The 18,235-nt window shown below is 41.2% G+C and overlaps 2 protein-coding genes across 6 annotated transcripts in view; both read right to left on the bottom strand.

Annotated features, from left to right (window-relative positions):
* The window catches only part of xkr4 (XK related 4), a 34,287-nt gene extending 32,358 nt beyond the window's left edge, over window positions 1-1,929 (bottom strand). For 3 of the 4 annotated variants that reach the window (XM_086043350.1, XM_086043354.1, XM_086043353.1), the window contains exon 1: window positions 767-1,929. In XM_086043350.1, the coding sequence (XP_085899476.1) occupies window positions 767-1,458 (692 nt within the window). In that variant the 5' untranslated portion in view covers window positions 1,459-1,929. The remainder of the gene's footprint in view (window positions 1-766) is intronic. The other variant, XM_086043351.1, reaches the window with a different exon arrangement.
* Window positions 1,930-3,331: 1,402 nt separating this feature from the next.
* The window catches only part of rnf31 (ring finger protein 31), a 75,011-nt gene continuing 60,107 nt past the window's right edge, over window positions 3,332-18,235 (bottom strand). The window contains exons 19-24 of one of the 2 annotated variants that reach the window (XM_086043404.1): window positions 14,200-14,312; window positions 13,949-14,059; window positions 13,405-13,453; window positions 11,165-11,261; window positions 7,327-7,492; window positions 3,332-7,246 (exon numbers count right to left, since the gene is read on the bottom strand). In XM_086043404.1, coding sequence (XP_085899530.1) covers window positions 7,196-7,246; window positions 7,327-7,492; window positions 11,165-11,261; window positions 13,405-13,453; window positions 13,949-14,059; window positions 14,200-14,312 — 587 coding nt within the window. In that variant the 3' untranslated portion in view covers window positions 3,332-7,195. Of the gene's footprint in view, window positions 7,247-7,326; window positions 7,493-11,164; window positions 11,262-13,404; window positions 13,454-13,948; window positions 14,060-14,199; window positions 14,313-18,235 lie in introns of those variants that run through there. The other variant, XR_015088414.1, reaches the window with a different exon arrangement.

Genomic DNA, 18,235 nt, shown 5'->3' with positions numbered 1-18,235 from the left:
TGAAATGGAGTCATGCAGAACGATGTTTTATTTCTTACTGTATTGTAATAGCAAAGAAACTGCCTCTGATGCACTGGAAAAAAAAGGACACACCATCTCCGAAATGCTGGCTGAAGGACCTTACAAACACGCTTCACCTGGATTTAGTTGGTATTTTGTATTCATATAAGTGAGCAGATTTTCAATGTTTTACTGAAAGTTGTATTGTTCTAGTCTATTCTCTGCTTAATTAAAATATGTTAACGAATAAGGACTGCCTTTCCTGTGAACGCCACATTCTTAAACCATCGATACATTTTTTAAACTTGCACTTTGGGAGACGTTTACTCATGAAACCAAGGCTACATTAAAAATAATGCTGTATTCTATGTTTTTGTAACTCCCAAGTAAGCCAAGGGTTGAGTGCTTCAGCTTTTAGCTATTTAATAAATGTGGGCGTGTCTAACAACTGGCACCCATTTAAATCTCTAGGTGTTCAGCAAGGTTCACTACTTGTCAAGAGTTGTGTGTGACAATCAACACCTGTGTCTGAGCCCAAAGTGCAATGTATACAGCGTCATTCATGGAGCTTCCTTAATGTTAAAAGGATGGGGTCAAAGCATCCCATTTGAATTGCGTTTGTAGTAGTGGATTAGAGGGCCAAAGATGGCAGCTGCATGCCAACTGCCAAGCAGCGATAACGTTCTCGGACATTCCAAAAGGACCAGGCTGTGTCGTGGTTCATGTGTTCATTCGGCACAAGTGTACATCCACACACCCATCCTACCTCCATATCTGGCCCAGCTGGAAGATGTGGATGAGGGACTGAGAGCACCACATACACAAGGAGTACGAGGCCGAACGTTTCCGAGTCCGGCTGCCCATGGCGGTGCTGCTGGTGCTGTTGGTCGTCGTGTTCTTACTGGCGGTCGACGCCTGTCTCTGTGGCGTGGTCGGGGGATGCTGAGCGCTAATATCGCCGTGTGAGGCCGAGCCACTCAGCAGTTTATTACCGTCCACGTGCGAGCAATCCGCCGCCTCCTCCGTGCTGAAATCGTGAACGAACCATCGGAAGCTAAAGAGCTGCACCGAGAAGGAACCCAGCACGACGAAGAAGAGTGTCAGGCCAAACCACCAGTAGTCTCGGTGGAGGTAATAGTCGACTGACAGCCACACGTCAGTGCCCACGTCGGCCACATACACGGCCACTGCGGCTACTATCCACAGGCAGTCCCACAGCGTGTATTTCTGCTGCTCCCTGCCCAGGCGGAGACACGCCGAGTTGGAGGCGCCGCCGCCGCCGCCGCCGCAACATCGCGACTCTCCGTTAGCGAAGTCAGCGTCCCCGGCGCCCACGGAGTCAGGCTGGCTGCCCGGGTGGAGCCCCTGCACCGAGCCGGAGTGCTCCGAGTTCTGCAGGGGCGTGAAGGCCACGTCGTTCTTCTTCATCTTCAGGACCCCGTCCGATTTAGCAGCCATTATTGCGTACTTCTAATAACACTATAGTCTATTATTTCGCCCACCTAGCCTCTCCTCCACCCCTGCCTCCTCTCACCGTCGACAGTCGACACCCTTCTGCGCGTCTCCTCCTCTTCTGTCCTCCTCCTCCTCCTCCTTTCTGGGCAAGAGCAGCTCCGCTACACAGCCGGCAGGTCATAATCCACAATAATAAAATAAATAAATACAAATGGGAACACCGGACTGCTTACATTTTGGCTGCTTTGGTTCATTTCACATCTTAGGCTGGCATTTTTTGACGAGTTTGCGCTGACAGGAAAGCCGGGTTCTTTCTCCGTTTTGCGCCTGGAAGCTCACCCGCTCTCGTTGTGCTCCTGCGAGTTATCACAATAAGCAGATGCACCCTGCAAGGCCGACGAAGGTGAAGATGAAGTGATGATGGATGGAGAGAGTGAAGGAGGAAGGCTGCACACGAGCTTCTTCAATGGCAGTGATCAGAAACTATGACATCATCGCTCTCTGATTCTCTCCCCCCTCCACAGTTTGTGTGCTTACAGGAGCTTTGTTATAGAATGGAATAATTTTAAAAAATAACTGGTGGAAAAGTCGTAACTATGGCAATGGCATCACAGGCTCTCTGTTTGCACTCTGGCACTTGAATTAGCACTAAAACAGTTTGTAGATCACAAATTTGGAAATGGTCATTTCCATAACATAGTTCTTCTTTTGTGACCTTTGACCTCAACCATCTGCATTGTCTATCATTAATAGTGCTTTGTGGAAGTTCATCTTCAGATACTTTGTTATATTCTGACATGAATATATTGCCCCTATGTATTTCAAAATGGTGCACTGTGATTGGCTAGTGACCTGTCCAAGGTGTCCAGCTCACATCACTAACGAGGAGAAGCTGTACAGAAAACGGATTAAATCCCAAATGGTTCATAAATGAGTTGCAGTACTATTCATCTTTTCATTAAAGGTAAGCAGTGCCCTTTAACAGTTGTGAGAAAGCAGTCGTTTTGTCTTGCAAACAACCCCTGGCGGCCACACCAAGATTAGCTTCATTCTGACCAACTGTATTTATTTCATTGATTAAGCATCATGTAACTGCTTTGTCCAATCAAAGTTAATGTTCTGTTACTGAAGCACCATTACAGCTGCCATGTTATGGAGGGGATGAGTGGGTGGAATCAGATTACACTGGGTGATGGATAATTGATAATGACAATAAATAATGAATGTTATTAAATGTTGGACAATTGCTTAGGTGGGATATGTGAATTCTTTCTTGTTAACTTATTCATGTGCCACCTGAAACACCAGCCGAGCCATTATATAGGCGTTTCTAGGCAACAATCCTTATAATCCATGCTAGTGCACAATTTTACCTCGTCAATATCACACGATGGTGATATAATGTAACAAATTCATTACACCACCGATGACAGCATCAACTACAACTGCTTTATGATAGTGGCTTGATTTAGAAAACATTTTTATGATAATCTACATTGATGATGCAATCCTTCCTTGATTGAAATCCTGAATGACCTGGACAAAAGTGGTCCTCTTTTTGTGATCTGATCATAAATCTTAGTCATTCATCACTGATTTTGCAGGAGGCAAATGTTTGATTCTAATAGGTCTACAATCTCTGGGGTCATCTGTTTTGGATATCATAGCATGCTGCAGAAGACTGCAAAAGGACTGAGCTTGAGGTTCACTATCTGTATCTGTTCCGGCTCAAAGAACAGGTGAGATGTTTTCAGATGGCTCCTTCACTTTTTTTTAAGCTTGATACCATCATACATAGTGGAAACTACTTACGACTAAAAGAAATATGACAATAACAATGTAAAGATCAGAACAAATTAAAGAGAAGCAGGCCAACTTTTATTTCTTTTACAGGAACACAGACAGTATAGAGAACAATTACCTTGTTCTACTTGCCGACAGACGCAAATCTAAGATTCAAGACTTTAACACAGCGTCCTCTTTCTGTAGCTAAAGTTCGAAGATTGGTCTGTTAGAAAATTGAAAACTGACCTTGCATTTGCACGAAATTACATGAATAACGATACAGAACATTTACATTCACCAGTTTGTCAAGGACAGTAAATTAATACTCAGGCTTGTCCTGTTTTTGTTCCATTATGTCAAGTATTGAATCGCAGGTAAATGGTGTTGCAATGTCGCAATGTAACGGCCAATCAAAAATGCCGCGTCGTATCACAACAATATAATATGTAACTATATGGTATTTATAATAAACTATTTCGAATTCCATATGTCCCTGTGGCTGAAAAAGCAAAAAAAGCTATGGTTTTAGTCACATTAATCTATTTGGTGTTCCTGGAACGACTATTCATTTGTGATCAAAATCGAAATCAAATTTGATGTTTCGTTTCAATACAGCTCACAAGTTAGTCCAGGAAAAGAATCTTTGATCCCACATGAAAAGCATTTTCGGTCTTACATACAAGATGCTGTTAGATGATGTTGCACATTTGTGATAGAAGTTGCACTTCAAAGGACTACTACTGATGTTGAAGAAACTCACATACCACTTTCTTAGTCTTTGCAATGTTACACTGTAGAAGGCTGGTGCTGTAACAGTGCATTCAGTTCTTGATCATCGACTTGTAAACCTTCCCCTAACCTCCCTTGGTGATGTACTAAGAGTCCAATGTATAAATAGGGAAGGGGACAGAAAGGTACCTGTGGGGTACCCCTGCTGCCAAAAGTCTTTGCAGAGAAACATTTCAGTATCCTGTGATCCAGGAGACCAGCGGTGGATCTCAACTTCCCACCCAGCAGCTGCGGAGGGATGGTGATGAAGATGCTTGAGAAGTCGAACAACATGGTCCTCAGCGTTTCATCACAAGTGTCCAAATATGTCCATGAGAGCCTCATCCAGACCGATGTTGGTCTGAGAGGCAAATTGTGGAATTCATTTACAGTTGTATTCACAAGTGAGTAAAGCATAAAATCCTTATAACAGCATTTTCATACATGCCAATCCATTGGCAATGCTACGCATTTTATTATCATATTGACTCCTTCACAGAAAGTGATGAAAAAAAACTGAATAATAAGATGTTTAAAAAAATAGCAATTTTTCTTTACAATCCCCAACATTTACTGAGATTACAGTATATTTTGAATTCTAGTGAATCGTCAAATTCTTTGCTATTTAATTGTATTATGACGGTTTCTGCTGACATCTGTTTTGATCAGATTCGACAAGAATTGACGTTCTCAAAGCGGCAATTAAATATCCAACTGGATTAAAAGCACCAGATATGAACCTGTTCAACATGAATCCACCTTCCTCACTTCACATAAATAATATTACAACAGTATCTATAAGGTAGGAGGCCATTAATAAGTTAATATAGGCCATCAGTGGATTCTGTATAAATCTATTTAGATTCCCAACATATGCGCAGATAAAAACATGCACCTGCATGCAATATTATAATAACCTGTTTCATATTTTACATTTAATCACACTAGTCAGTGACAAATGTGTGAGAAATGATGGATGTCACACTGTGACAATGTAATTAAAAACCACTCGCCCGGATAAATAGTGAGGTTGCTGCACACCATTTATAGCTGATATTCGCTGCAGAATGTTAACAATATGTTTTCATACATTTTTTACTTCCTTTTTTATATTTAGATGTTCTGTCATTATGTTTTTAATTAACAACTGCTTGTTTTTCTCCAATGTATAAAGTGTTATATGTTTTCTCAAATGCTGCTGTGTAAAAGTAGTTGTTTAGATGGTGACATAAAACCAGTCTAATGATTGACCATGTGTCATCTTCCGAACCGCTTATCCTGTACAGGGTCGCGGGGAGGTGCTGGAGCCTATCCCAGCTGACAATGGGCAAAAGGCAGACTACACCCCAAACTGGTCGCCAGCCAGTCGCAGGGCACACACACACAGACACCGCCACTGAGCGGGAACCGATCCGGGAACCGATCCCACGCTGCCCGCACACAACTGTGTACCACTACACCATCAGTGACCCTAATGATTGACCAGTTACCCTTGATTTGAATGATTTAAAGAGGAAGTCAACGCAAACATATTTTTTCAATATGTTCTATGCAGGCCCACTAGTTGAAAAAAGGCATTCTGATTGTTGCATTTTTGGAATATGAGTTAAGCAGCAAAATCCACCCGTTTTTAGCGATTTAAAGCGGAAGTCAATCCACACATATTTTTTCAAGAATATGTTCCCAACAGGCCCACTAGTTGAAATACAGCATTCTTATTAATTTTGCGTTTGTGGAATATAAATTAAGCAGCAAAATGCACTCGTTTTTAGCCATTTCTGAGGGTGGCCATTTTGTCTTCTGTCGACTGAAAATGACATCACAACTGCTCACAACGTGCTGAACTTTTTTCTGAATCAGAGCCGTGATTGGTCGTCGTGAGTAGTTGTGATGTCATTTTCAGTTAAGAGAAGACAAAATGACTGCCCCCAGAGATGGCTAAAAACGAGTGGATTAACACCTATTCCACAAAAGCAATATTTATCAGAATGTCCTGTTTCAACTAGTGGGCTTGCATAGAACAAATACTTGAAAAAAAATGTTTGCGTTGACTTCATCTTTAATGGGACGGCCATTTTGTCACTTCTGTCGACTTAAAATGACATCACAGTTGCTCAGGGCTTAGATAACGACCAATCACGGCTCACCTGTTTTCTGAAGCTGAGCCATGATTGGCTAGAAACGGGTACATTAATTCTTATTCTACAAATACAATAGTTAACAGAATGCCTTGTTTCAACTAGTGGGCCTGCATAGAATTTATTCTTGAAAAAAATATTTTTGGGTTGACTTGCCTTTTAACAAAGGATTTTTTTTCTCCTTCCTAACACAACAGGACACAACATTACATACAAATGTTGATTATGTACTAAATAGATTTGGTCTTCACCAAGGTGCCACCACTGTGAAGACAAATGAAGAAAAGGTGTGCAACAAATTACAGTAAATTGAAGGTGGTTTACCATACAATACATCTTTTCTTAAAGTTAAATAATTGCAGATGATTCACCTTCTCTGAATCCAAGAAACGTAATGTATAGATTTTTTTTTTTCCATTTATCCTGTCCAGGGTCATTCACATTTCTGAAAATAATTATATTTCTTATTTCATGATTTCTCTCACAAATACACCATTCAGCTACTTAATCTTACTGTAGTTTCGCTCTACTGCCGTATAACAGTTAATACATGAAACGTGCATGGTTGATATCTACACACTTGTCTGGTTTGATATGCCAAGTATTATATTGTCATCTTCCTAAAATAATGGCCTAAGTAATGTTTTCAGAAAATACACAAAAAAATAAAACAAATACCGATTATATTATTTGTTAATAATTTCATTTCAGGGTTAGAATTAAATTATCTATTTAATTTAGGATTTAGCCGATTTTAGCAGAGGTGCCCCACTTCCTGAAGAGATGTTTAAGTTCAAAATTATTTCTGCCATTATTTTAAAAGGGTGACAATATGACGTGTGGTGTGGTCTGATGAGTCCACATTTAAGTGTTCTTGTTTTTAAGCTTTTAAAATGCATTTTAATCATCCAAATATTTGCCATCCTCTCAGCTAATATGAAAATTACACTTTCATTGTTCTGCTATTTCAATAGCACATAAAACACAGCAAATCAGAAGACATAAAAATCTTAAATTATGTGTATATGAGCAATGGAGGTGGGCACTTGTTATTTCTTGCGTGGGACCTTGTCACCCAGCGGGACTTCATCCATTAGTTTCTGCAGATAAATAACAGAAATATGTTGGTGGATGCAACTCTGAACACTCAGCCACCCACCAACCGCACCAACACGTTCACCTCAAGCAGTCTGCTGTAGTAGTTGAATCCATCCTCTGCATCCCTGCGGGTGTCATCCACCTTGTACCTCCTGCAGGCCAGCAGCAGTTCATTGGAGCTGTAGAGTCGGGCTGGGTCGATGGAGTAGCTGTTGATCAAGCTGACCAGGTACTCTCTATAATGCTTCCTGGATAGTAGCACATCATCACAAAAATAGACGAAAGCCATTATATTTGAGATGGATGGGTGGGAAGATTTTACAGTGACAATACGAAGAGGCTCAATACAGACAATGACAGCAGAGAGCAGATATAACTCACACACGTGCGCTCCCTTTTAAACAAAACTTTTATCATAAACGACCTGATTTTTGACAATAATTTACATGTTGCTCTCACCGAGGCTTGCCCACCGAATTTTAACTTTTTATTTTCTACAAGGGATGGGAAAAGAGGAGGCGGGACTGCATCAATTTTCATTAGTACTCTTTTATCAAAGGAGATCATTTTTAACAGCTATTTATTGTTTGAACATCATGCCTTTGTTTTTAGCAGTCCCCCTATTCTCTGCATTACCGTTTATAGACCTCCCCATCATTCCACTTCTTTTATTACAGAATTTTCAGAATTCTTATCCATTTTATATTCCAGTTATAAAAGGATTTTAATAACTGGCGATTTTAATATACACGTGGACAACATCTCGGACCCACTATCCAGAGAATTTTGAAACCTTTTAAACTGCTTGGATTTTAAACAGCACGTCTTGCAGCCAACTCACAACAGAGGACACACCCTGGATTTGGTTGTAACCTATGGCTTGTCTGCTGGTGCGTCCTCTGTTGTTGACTTGGCAGTGTCAGACCACTACTGTGTCTATTTTAACATCGCCAGTTTTAACCATTTAGCAGTCCCGGTGAGAACAATGAAGAAACGCTACCTACCTTCTGAGGTGGCTACAAATTTTATCGAGATCTTAAAAAGCACTCCTGCTGACATTTTACCTGCACCCTGTGATCTTATTGTTGACAATTTTAACCTAAATCTTAAATCATTCATAGATTCAGTAGCTCCACTTTTAATTAAAACAACAAAAACAAAGACTGTGCCCCCGTGGAGAAACAATGCAATCAAAACATCAAAGGGAAAATGCAGGAGTGCAGAGAGGAGGTGGAGAAAAAGTAAACTTACAGTACACTATGAAATATTATGCGAACAACTGAAATCCTACAATAAAACAGTGAAACTGGCAAGATCTTACTATTTCTCAAACCTCATTACAGTCAATAAAAACAACCCCAGAGTGCTCTTCTCCGCCTTTGAACTTTTAACTAGTTCTGATTTTAATAAGTCCCTACGGAGACCAACAGACGCTCTCTGTGAGGACTTTGCAGACCACTTCAGAAGTAAAATCGATGACATAAGATCCAGTCTTTTAGCCCGTCAAAACACACGTTTTAATAAACCTGGACAATCATATTTACATGAGGAAACACTGGAAAGTTTTGCCCTGGTTGTTGCAAGGACATTTGGTCGAGTTTTCTCCCAGGTAAACCCAACAACCTGCCTTTTGGATCCAATTCCCACATTTCTTTTTAAGACATTTTATGGATTTTTTGAGGAACAAATTTTAAATATAGTCCATTGCTCTCTTCAGACGGGCGTCTTCCCCGCTGCCTTCAAAACGGCGATGGTGAAGCCCCTTCTGAAGAAGAGCAATTCTGACCCAAGCGTTTTTAATAATTACAGACCTGTATCCAACTTACCGTTTTTAAGTAAGATTTTAGAAAAACTGGTTTTGATCCAGTTGAATCATTTTTTAAATACAAATAATATTTTGGAGAAATATCAATCTGGTTTTAGGATGAACCACAGTACGGAGACTGCTCTTTTAAGGATTTTAAATTATATTAGGTGCACTGCAGACGTGAGAAAACTCACAGTCTTGGTGCTACTGGATGTAAAGCGCTGCTTTTGATACAGTAGATCACCAAATGTTTTTAAATACTTAAAAATCTAGTGGGCATCTCCGGTACTGTTTTTAACTGGTTTCATTCCTATCTCACAGACCGATATTTCTTTGTAAGTATGGATACTTGCTCCTCCAAAACCCATGAAATTAAATGTGGGGTTCCCCAAGGTTCGATTTTAGGCCCCCTACTTTTTAATCTTTATATGCTTCCCCTTGGGGATGTCATCAGGGGACACGGCATCAGCTTTCACAGCTATGCTGATGACACACGGCTGTATATTGCCGTGTCTCCTGATGACACAGGACCCATTGATACCCTTTTAAATTGCATTGTAGATATCAAGTCATGGATGGCAGATCATTTCCTACAGCTCAATCAGGACAAAATGGAGGTTTTAGTTATCGGTCCTGAAGGTCAGAGAGAGAAACTTTTACCAAAAGTTTTTAATCCCTCACATTGTGTGAAGAACCTTGGCGTCATTTTTTACTCTGAGCTCAGTTTTATTCCTCATATTAAAAATGTAACCAAGATTGGTTTTTATCACCTTAAGAATATCGCCAGAGTCCGCCCGTTTCTCTCTCAGGCTAACACGTAAGTGCTGATGCATGCTTTTATTTCCTGTCGTTTAGATTACTGTAATGCCCTGCTCTCTGGCCTCCCGAAAAAGAGCATTTCACCATTGCAACTACTGCAGAATTCAGCCGCTCGGGTGCTGACGAGAACCAGAGGGCGGGAGCACATTACGCCAGTTTTGAAATTGCTGCATTGGCTCCCTGTGTGTTTCAGGATCAATTTTAAGGTACTTTTATTAGTTTATAAATGTGTTAATGGTCTTGGGCCATCTTATTCATCTGATTTGCTTTTATCATACCAACCCTCACGGATCCTGAGGTCCTCTGGCGCCGGCCTTTTAATTATTCCAAGGGTGAGGACCAAAATGCATGGCGAGGGTGCATTCAGCCATTTTGGTCTTCACCTTTGGAACAGCCTGCCAGAGGACGTCAGGTCTGCAGAGACTGTTGATATTTTTAAGATGAAGCTCAAGACACACCTTTTTAATTTGGCTTTTAACAACTTTTAAATAATTTATCTTTTCTTTTGATTTAAGATTATTTTTATCTTATCTTACTGATTTTAGTTCTTAGACTATACTACTGTTCTGTCTTTTAGTTTTGTTGCTCTCTGCCATTGTCAGCTTTTAGCTCCAGTGTTTCCTCATGGGGGGGGGCCTCCCTTCCCACGGGGGGCTGTCATCGCAGGGACTCCTTGGGTCTGGGTGGCCTCTACACTTTGTGTGGGGTCCGCCTGTCTAATCCGGGCTGGGGTCTCTGTGGTGGTGGCTCCCCTGTGGCCGTGGGCTGTCATTCCCCTCAGCACATAGAGCTCCCCTTGGGTACCCTTTCCTCATATGGTTTCTCCGTGCCTTGTCATGTCTTTTTAACACATTTTATCAGGTTGTGCACTTTTGTGGGTGTGTGTGAGTGAGTGCTGATGTACTAGTGGATATCTGTCTTGGGTTGTTTGGGAGGGAGGGCGTGAACTGATTTTTTTTAATGTTTTGCTTTGGATGTTTTACAGCACTTTGAGCTGCATATTTATGAATGAAAAGTGCTATATAAATAAAATGTGATTGATTGATTGATTTACTGCATATGAGCCTTTTAAGTAGAGGTTTGAAACAAATTAATATAATGGACTATCATCACATCAAATCAGGTGAGGTATCTTTGCATTTCAGTACAATATTGTTTCTGTATACCACCCCCGTACTAAATGATGGAGCAAAAAGTTCGGATCAACCAGCACACCACAGAGTGCGATTGACTCTGAGCAATAAGCTGTGTGCCCCTGTGAGTAGCACAAGTAATAATTAAAAAACTGTCATACTCGCAGAGTCCAGCATGTCCAGTTTGGGTCTGCGCTCCACAAGCTGAGTCAGGCTGCTGGCCTCCATCATCCTTCTGCTCGATCACTCCACACAACCCTTGGGGAGAGAACAAGAAGAGAGTCAAAGGGTGTGTATTACAATGTCGGGAATCAATGAGCACTGGTGATGATCAAAGGTAAACGTTTTTTTCCATCTTGATGAACAACCTTTTCCAAATGTGTGCATGTGTTTGACTGTTCTCTTTGATTCACTTATGATTCTGTGTGCATGTCTTAGCTGGCCTATGTGAAAACTTAGTGCATGTCAATTTTGGTGTGGATCTAGTTCAAGGTGTGGATCCAGACTTTTATTTTTTATTTTTTTCCAATTTAATGGAAACATAACTTTGTGGGCCTATTTTGTAAGGGACAGTGAATTGCAGACAGAGCTCTTGAACATACACTATTGCACAACAGTAAATGCACATTGCTACCACCCACAGGACCAAAGTGAAACAGTAGTATTGCACACTCCAATATATTTTTTCGTTTTATTATTATTTTTTTGTTAGAAGTTACATGTACATGAAGATCAGCTGTTTATGGTTTCTTATAGGGATGAATGATTTGGAAAAATAATCTAATTGTGAACGGCAGCCACCCCTTCCAAACTCCCCAACCCCCATAATATTGTAGCTGCGATTCAAGATGCGATTATTTTTTCAAGGTCCTCTTTCCATGTTTTTTTTTGACAAACACAAGCTGGTTTCTTCTCATACGGACAGTACTACGCAAGACACTAAGGACCTTATTTACCACAGGCTGGCGCATGCAAAAACTGGCACAAACTTGATTGGCCACTCAAACAGATGTGGAAGGAGATGACAATGGGCACCCAGGATTGCATCTGCCAAATATTCTTAATTACCGCACATTTAATTGAGCGCATTTTGGGAGGAGTATATGCAAAAAGATTAATTTAGCATGTGCAATGTGTGATTTATCTGAGACGAATTGCAATGGCTGAATTTGTGTGTTTAGATAACGTGTCTGAAAGGCAGGTGGAAAACGGCACTGCTGTGTGTTAACCATGATAAGGAGGCGTAGGCAAAGTGAGAGGCAACAGGCAGGACAGATCTTTGCTGCTTATGTATTTGAATTTGAAATGCCAGAAACAAAAATAATCCAACATACTATCCATTCAGGAAAGCAAATTTCAACCTTCTGAAGTCATAGGACGAAATCATGCCGCAATCACCTATGACACAAAACTCCTTTCAACTCTGCATTTCCTTGCATCTGGGTCATTTCAGTGTATGCTGAAAATCGGTGCTGGCATCTCCCAGGCAAGTTTTTCAGCTGTGCTATCTCACGTTTTAAGTGCAAAGTTACAGCAGATGGGCAGAGACGTTCAATTGCTATGCACTAAGGGCAAGTTCAATCCAATAAAATGATGGCTTCTATGCATTTACCGCCCTCCCCCAAATGATCCGATGCATTTTCTATAACCGTTTATTTGTATACAACTTACACTTTCAATTCCATCACTTGAAATTTCATTTTGCGCTTGCAGTTCCCATCCAAATTTTTCATAGTGAAAACATCAGATCTACATGAACTGCAAAACCCTTTTTGAAATATGGTAGCTTTCACCACTTTTATACCTGTTGCCGACAGCATGTAATCTGCTAGAGTGAGTGAACATGCAATTTAGCGTCTGCTATTTGGGATCTTGGTAAATCAGGCCTCAATTGAGCAAGGAAAGTAAATTACTTCAATGGACTTTCATGTTTTGTACATTTGTAAGTTTTTGGGTGTGACTAGTGTTATGTAATAATTTATACAACAGTAACTTCCGCTAGTCACGGCCTTCCAATTTGAACAAATCTAATATTTTCTTGTGAAGATCATGCTATATCGCTGATGAGTGATTTCTCTAAACTCTCCAGCATTGGGACATTGATACATACATAATCATATATTATGTTAAAAATACCTAATGCCGAAGACCAAAAGCCAAAAGTACTTTTCCATGTTTGTATCAAAACTGAATCGGAGCCATGGAACCTACCAATTTTTCCTTACTGCACCTTCACATTGAACAATGTCTTATGCCCACATACATATTTTCCCCTGTTTTGTGATCTGTATTAGAACGACAACAAAACCCTTAAAATTGCCTGAATAAATGTTTCCAACTTTCCATTTTCACACAACGCAATTTAAATATCTTCACTGTAGTGTTGTGTAGGGTCACCTACCTGTCTGTGTTCCAGGAGGGGGTTCAGTATTGTATGCAACACCATTGCTCTGCAATTCATAGAGAAAAAAAGAAAATTTGTAAATTTCTAATTAAAATTTGTCAGTAACTATTCTTTTTTTTTTTTAAATAGTGACCACCAAAAAATAAAAATGGGTCACTTCCGGAGAAGGCAAATATTTTTTGTTTACACTTTATACCATTTTGTGACGTCTATGTGATGTAAATTGTGCCTTTTTTATATTAATGACTGACTGAAGTGTTAGGTTTCTGCTTTCTGCCTTCATGTAATGTCTTGTAAAGATGTACAAGCATCTGTCTGTGAAATTTTTATCAAGAGAGATATTGCCAATGGAGGATGTTTAACTCATTCCTTCACTCACCATGGTGTGTGTGATACTAAACGTCCACTTTGCTCATCATGTCATTTTATTATATTTTTGTCTGGAGTTCCTTGCAGAGTAACACTTTGACTATCACAAAATATTGTATGACCAGTTAGTTTCCTACTGAAAAACCCAGAGAAAATACTAGAAATCAGATACCTCCAATAAAGCCTGAAGTCTAGAAGGTTCCCAGTCCCTCAAATAGAAGAGGCAGTCCCTGGGGTGATGAGCATGTAGTCCAGATACAGTACACTCATCGACGGCGCAGGTCTAACGGGAGAAAGACAAAAGTGGTTGTATTAAAGAATATTATTTAGGGAAAAAGGCCCTATGTTTGATATTTCCAGTACTTTCTCAGTAAAAAAATTGAACAAGAATCACATGGTGACCAGAAGATTTTGCAAACTTACAGTGTGGAATGGGTTGTTGCAACCACTGCAGAACTGGTAACGACACTGAGAGCAGCAGAAGTGCATGCAGCCTCCTTTAGACAGTGCATACTGGAAGCGACAGTTAGGACAGGCTGAAAGAGAAGGATGTAAAATAGAGAGAATGACATCAGTGGATTTAGGAAAAGATCTTAACCTGATGTCCAATTAAATGGGTTGTGTTGATAGATTGTTTTTATTCATTGTTAGATTGCTCACAAATGCATGTGTTGTGGATGTTAAACAGTGAGGTCTTAAATTGGACGAGCGGCTGAATGTACTGTATATTCTGCTAATAATGTGCTTCGATAATTCTCGCCTCTTTGCTTCGACACTTCCCCCACCCAAAAAGTCATTAAAGCGGGAAAACAATCACAGTGATGTGATCTGTGTTCTGAGGAGACAATTACGCAGAGTTTTCCTTCATGTGCTTTCTAATGAACAACAGTTACATCTTTTCCAAAAGCAAGACTGTCTTTGGCATGATCCACAAAAACAAAAACAAAAATGATGGCAGCTCACAATGGTACTTTTAGTTTAGTCACACGGTCTAAAACGGCAGAGTCAACCCCCTTTTTACACATAAAAACAATAGTTTACATTCAGAAACAAAATAACATTACCGGTAGTTGGCCAAATATGTTAGAACTAGTGCTGTCAAACAATAAAAAAATTTTAAACTAATTAATCTCAACATTTTCCATAATGAATCGCAATTAATCGTAATTTTCAACTAAAATTTTTTATGAAGCTTGGAACCGTTATTTACTTGAGTAAAATCATGGAATAAATGTGGAAAAAAAAAAAAAGTATATTTCAATTCAAAGGCTGTTCTAATAGCTTTCTTTGATCCTTGAATGCAATTCTTTTCCTGTAAAATACAACAGTTGAACTATACACCAAAGACATACAACTAATATGGTATTTGAATTTGTCTGTGCAAAGTGTGCAAATTATTATGGATTTCTACAATGAGCCGTCAAGCAACTTTTTAAAGTAAAACTATGTAAAAGCCCCTCCATGAGCCGTCACCTTACCGTAGTGGCGGGGTTTGCGCGTCCCAATGATCCTAGGGGCTAAGTTGTCTGGGGCTTTATGCCCTGGCAGGGTCACCCATGGCAAACAGGTCCTAGGTGAGGACCAGACTAAGCACGGCTCAAAAGACCCCTTATGATGAAAAAAAAGTATCGACTCCAGTTTCCCTTGCCCGGACGCGGGTCACCGGGGCCCCCCTTCTGGAGCCAGGCCTGGAGGTGGGGCTCGATGGCGAGCGCCTGGTGCCCGGGCCCGGCCGGCTCAGCCCGAAAAGGCAACGTGGGTTCCCCCTTCCCATGGGCGCACCACCAGTGGGGCCAAAGGGGTCGGGTGCTGTGCGAGCTGGGCGGCTCGAGAAGTTCCGACTATATATAGTTGGGCTCACTGTGCAGGTGTGGGCATACTTATTACCCGCCGGCTCGAAGCCTGTACATTGGGGTTTACCGAGGTGGACGAGAGGGTAGCCTCCCTCCGCCTTCGGGTGGGGGGACGGTTCCTGACTGTTGTTTGCGCTTATGTCCGAGTGGACCATGTTTCGATTTTTTGTTTGTGCCGATTGGAGCTTTGGCCGCATGGTGGTCAGTGCCAGTCGTGGCGGCAATCCCCGAACCCGCTGGTGGACACCAGCAGTTGGTGATGCTGTCCAGCTCAAGAAGGAGTCCTATCGGGCCTTTTTGGCCTGCGGGACTCCGGGGGCAGCTGACAGATACCGGCTGGCAAAGCCCCGGGGGTGGATGAGATCCGCCCGGAGTTCATAAAGGCTCTGGATGTTGAGGGGCTGTCATGGTTGACACGCCTATACAACATCGTGTGGACATCGGGGACAGTGCCTCTGGATTGGCAGACCGGGGTGGTGGTCCCCGCTCCAATCACACTCCTCAGCCTCCCCGGTAAGGTCTATTCAGGGTGCTGGAGAGGAGGGTCCGTCGGGAGGTTGAATCTCGGATTCAGGAGGAGATTGGCCTTCCACGCAAAAATAGGGGGAAATAGTTTGTTACGCTTGTGCTTCGTTTGTGCTTGTTTGTCAACTATTTGTCAACTATTTCCCCCAATTTGCGTGGGGTGTGGGGCCAACTTCATGGATGTGCCGTACGCCTCCTGAGAGTTGACACGAGTTTAGTGTAGCTAAATGTCAGAAATTTAAGCAGTCGGGGTTCGTGTGCGCATTCATGCTCTTGTCCGCTTCAGCTTGTGTAAGTGGAGCAGCGATCGCCACAGTATTTTTGATTTTGTGGAGGTGATCATGATGAGCTCACATTTGATGTCAATAGATCCAAACTATTGTGCTGAACACTTTTTACTTTCTTACTTTTTACAGGTTGAAGTGGACAAGAGTAGCAATGTGCATTTGCATTTTGGTGGCGATCAGTCACCGTTTTAGACAACAGAAGTGACAAAGCGAGCAATATTACCACGCTTGCCTCCCTCCCGTGACGTAGACCGCTGTGACCGAAAGAATAACAAGGCCAGCCCCAAAAAGGGGCGGGGCAATTTCTCGTAAATCTAATAACAATAAAAGCCCTTAAATCACTACAGAGTCTTTTTCGCGGGGAGCATTTTAGTACTGATGTCATTTTTACATGCAAACCTTTAATATATATGTAATAAGTGCCAATGTTAAGATGATACAAGTATCTCTTTAATTCGGGCCCGACTTGCTTACTGCTTAAACAAGCTTGGTAGTAATGTCGTTTGGCTAGAAGTCAATCACGTATGAACTGAGTGTAAATGCAGTAAACATTTAACATTTACAATATATTGCAAGTGCTGCCGCGAGACTTCTAACCTCCAAATACATCGATGTGAGCACATCACATCACGTTATTGACATTTCCCTCGATGTGGTTTGCAGCAGGTCACACTGTTTTAGAATTTATTTTAAGATACTTATGATGGTTTGTAAAGCTCTTAACGGTCAGGTTCCTGATTATATTTCAGAGCTGCTTGCGCCATATGAGCCTGTCTGTGTAGAACAGTATAGATTTACTATCTACTAGCAAATTGCACAACACACAGCCATTACTGCTTAAATAGCTGGCACCACAGTTGAGTACATCCCGAGTTTATGGTGTGGTAGTCTCTCATCTATAAGTACTTTGGAACCAGAAATTCATGACTACAGTCCCGGTGCTGACAAAAAAAATAAAATAAAAAATGAGCAAGGCGCCGAGCACCGCAACACCAGTCGTTTAGGAGGTGCAGCAGGTTATAGCTGTACATGTTCAAACATGCATAGTCCGGCGCAAATTATTTGGATTATTTGATGTTGATGCCAGCAGAAAAAAAAAATACTAGTTACTGATTATTGGTTAATTAATTTAAAAGGATGTTGATTGTTGATAATGCATTTTGCAGACCCCAAGAATAAAAGTCTAGCTCCGTCAGTGAAGTTTACTGACATTGGTGCCGGCGGTCAAAGGTAATGCATGTACATGCAAAGCAAGTCATAACTTGCTCATTTCATGAAGCTTACTTTTTTTGTCAACGCTAAAAGCATGTGCTATCAATACAGAAAATGCCCGCACGAGATCGTCGTAGGCACAGTCACACATCTACCTATTTTCCATATGTATGGTTTCCAGAATGCATTGTGTGGTGCGATGCATTTAGTTGGGGAAGTCAGTCTTATTTTTTCTTTAAAAGAATATGTTCTATGCGTCTTCACTAGTCTAATCATGGCATTATGATTAATATTGCGTTTGGGGAATACTTAAGCAGCAAAAATTGCTTTTAGCCATCGCAGGGGGCGGCCATTTTGTCACTTCTGTCGATTGAAATTGACATCATAGTTGCTGAGGGCTCAGGTAACGACCAATCATGGCCCACCTATTTTCTGAAGCTGAGCCATGATTGGTTGTTATCTGAACCCTGAGCATATCCTGTTCTATGGCTGATTGGTTTTTTTTTTTCAGTCGCTGAGTCTGGTGGATGGGCGGAGCCTCCAGTGCACACCTGCTTAGCATTACAATCATCTGGGTATATA

The sequence above is a fragment of the Filicampus tigris genome, chromosome 10 (genome assembly GCF_054856515.1).
Source record: "Filicampus tigris isolate MCC_2025a chromosome 10, RoL_Ftig_1.0, whole genome shotgun sequence".
Taxonomy (NCBI): Eukaryota; Metazoa; Chordata; class Actinopteri; order Syngnathiformes; family Syngnathidae; genus Filicampus; species Filicampus tigris.
The sequence above is the reverse complement of the archived record's forward strand: the minus strand, read 5'-3'. Positions and strand labels throughout refer to the sequence as shown.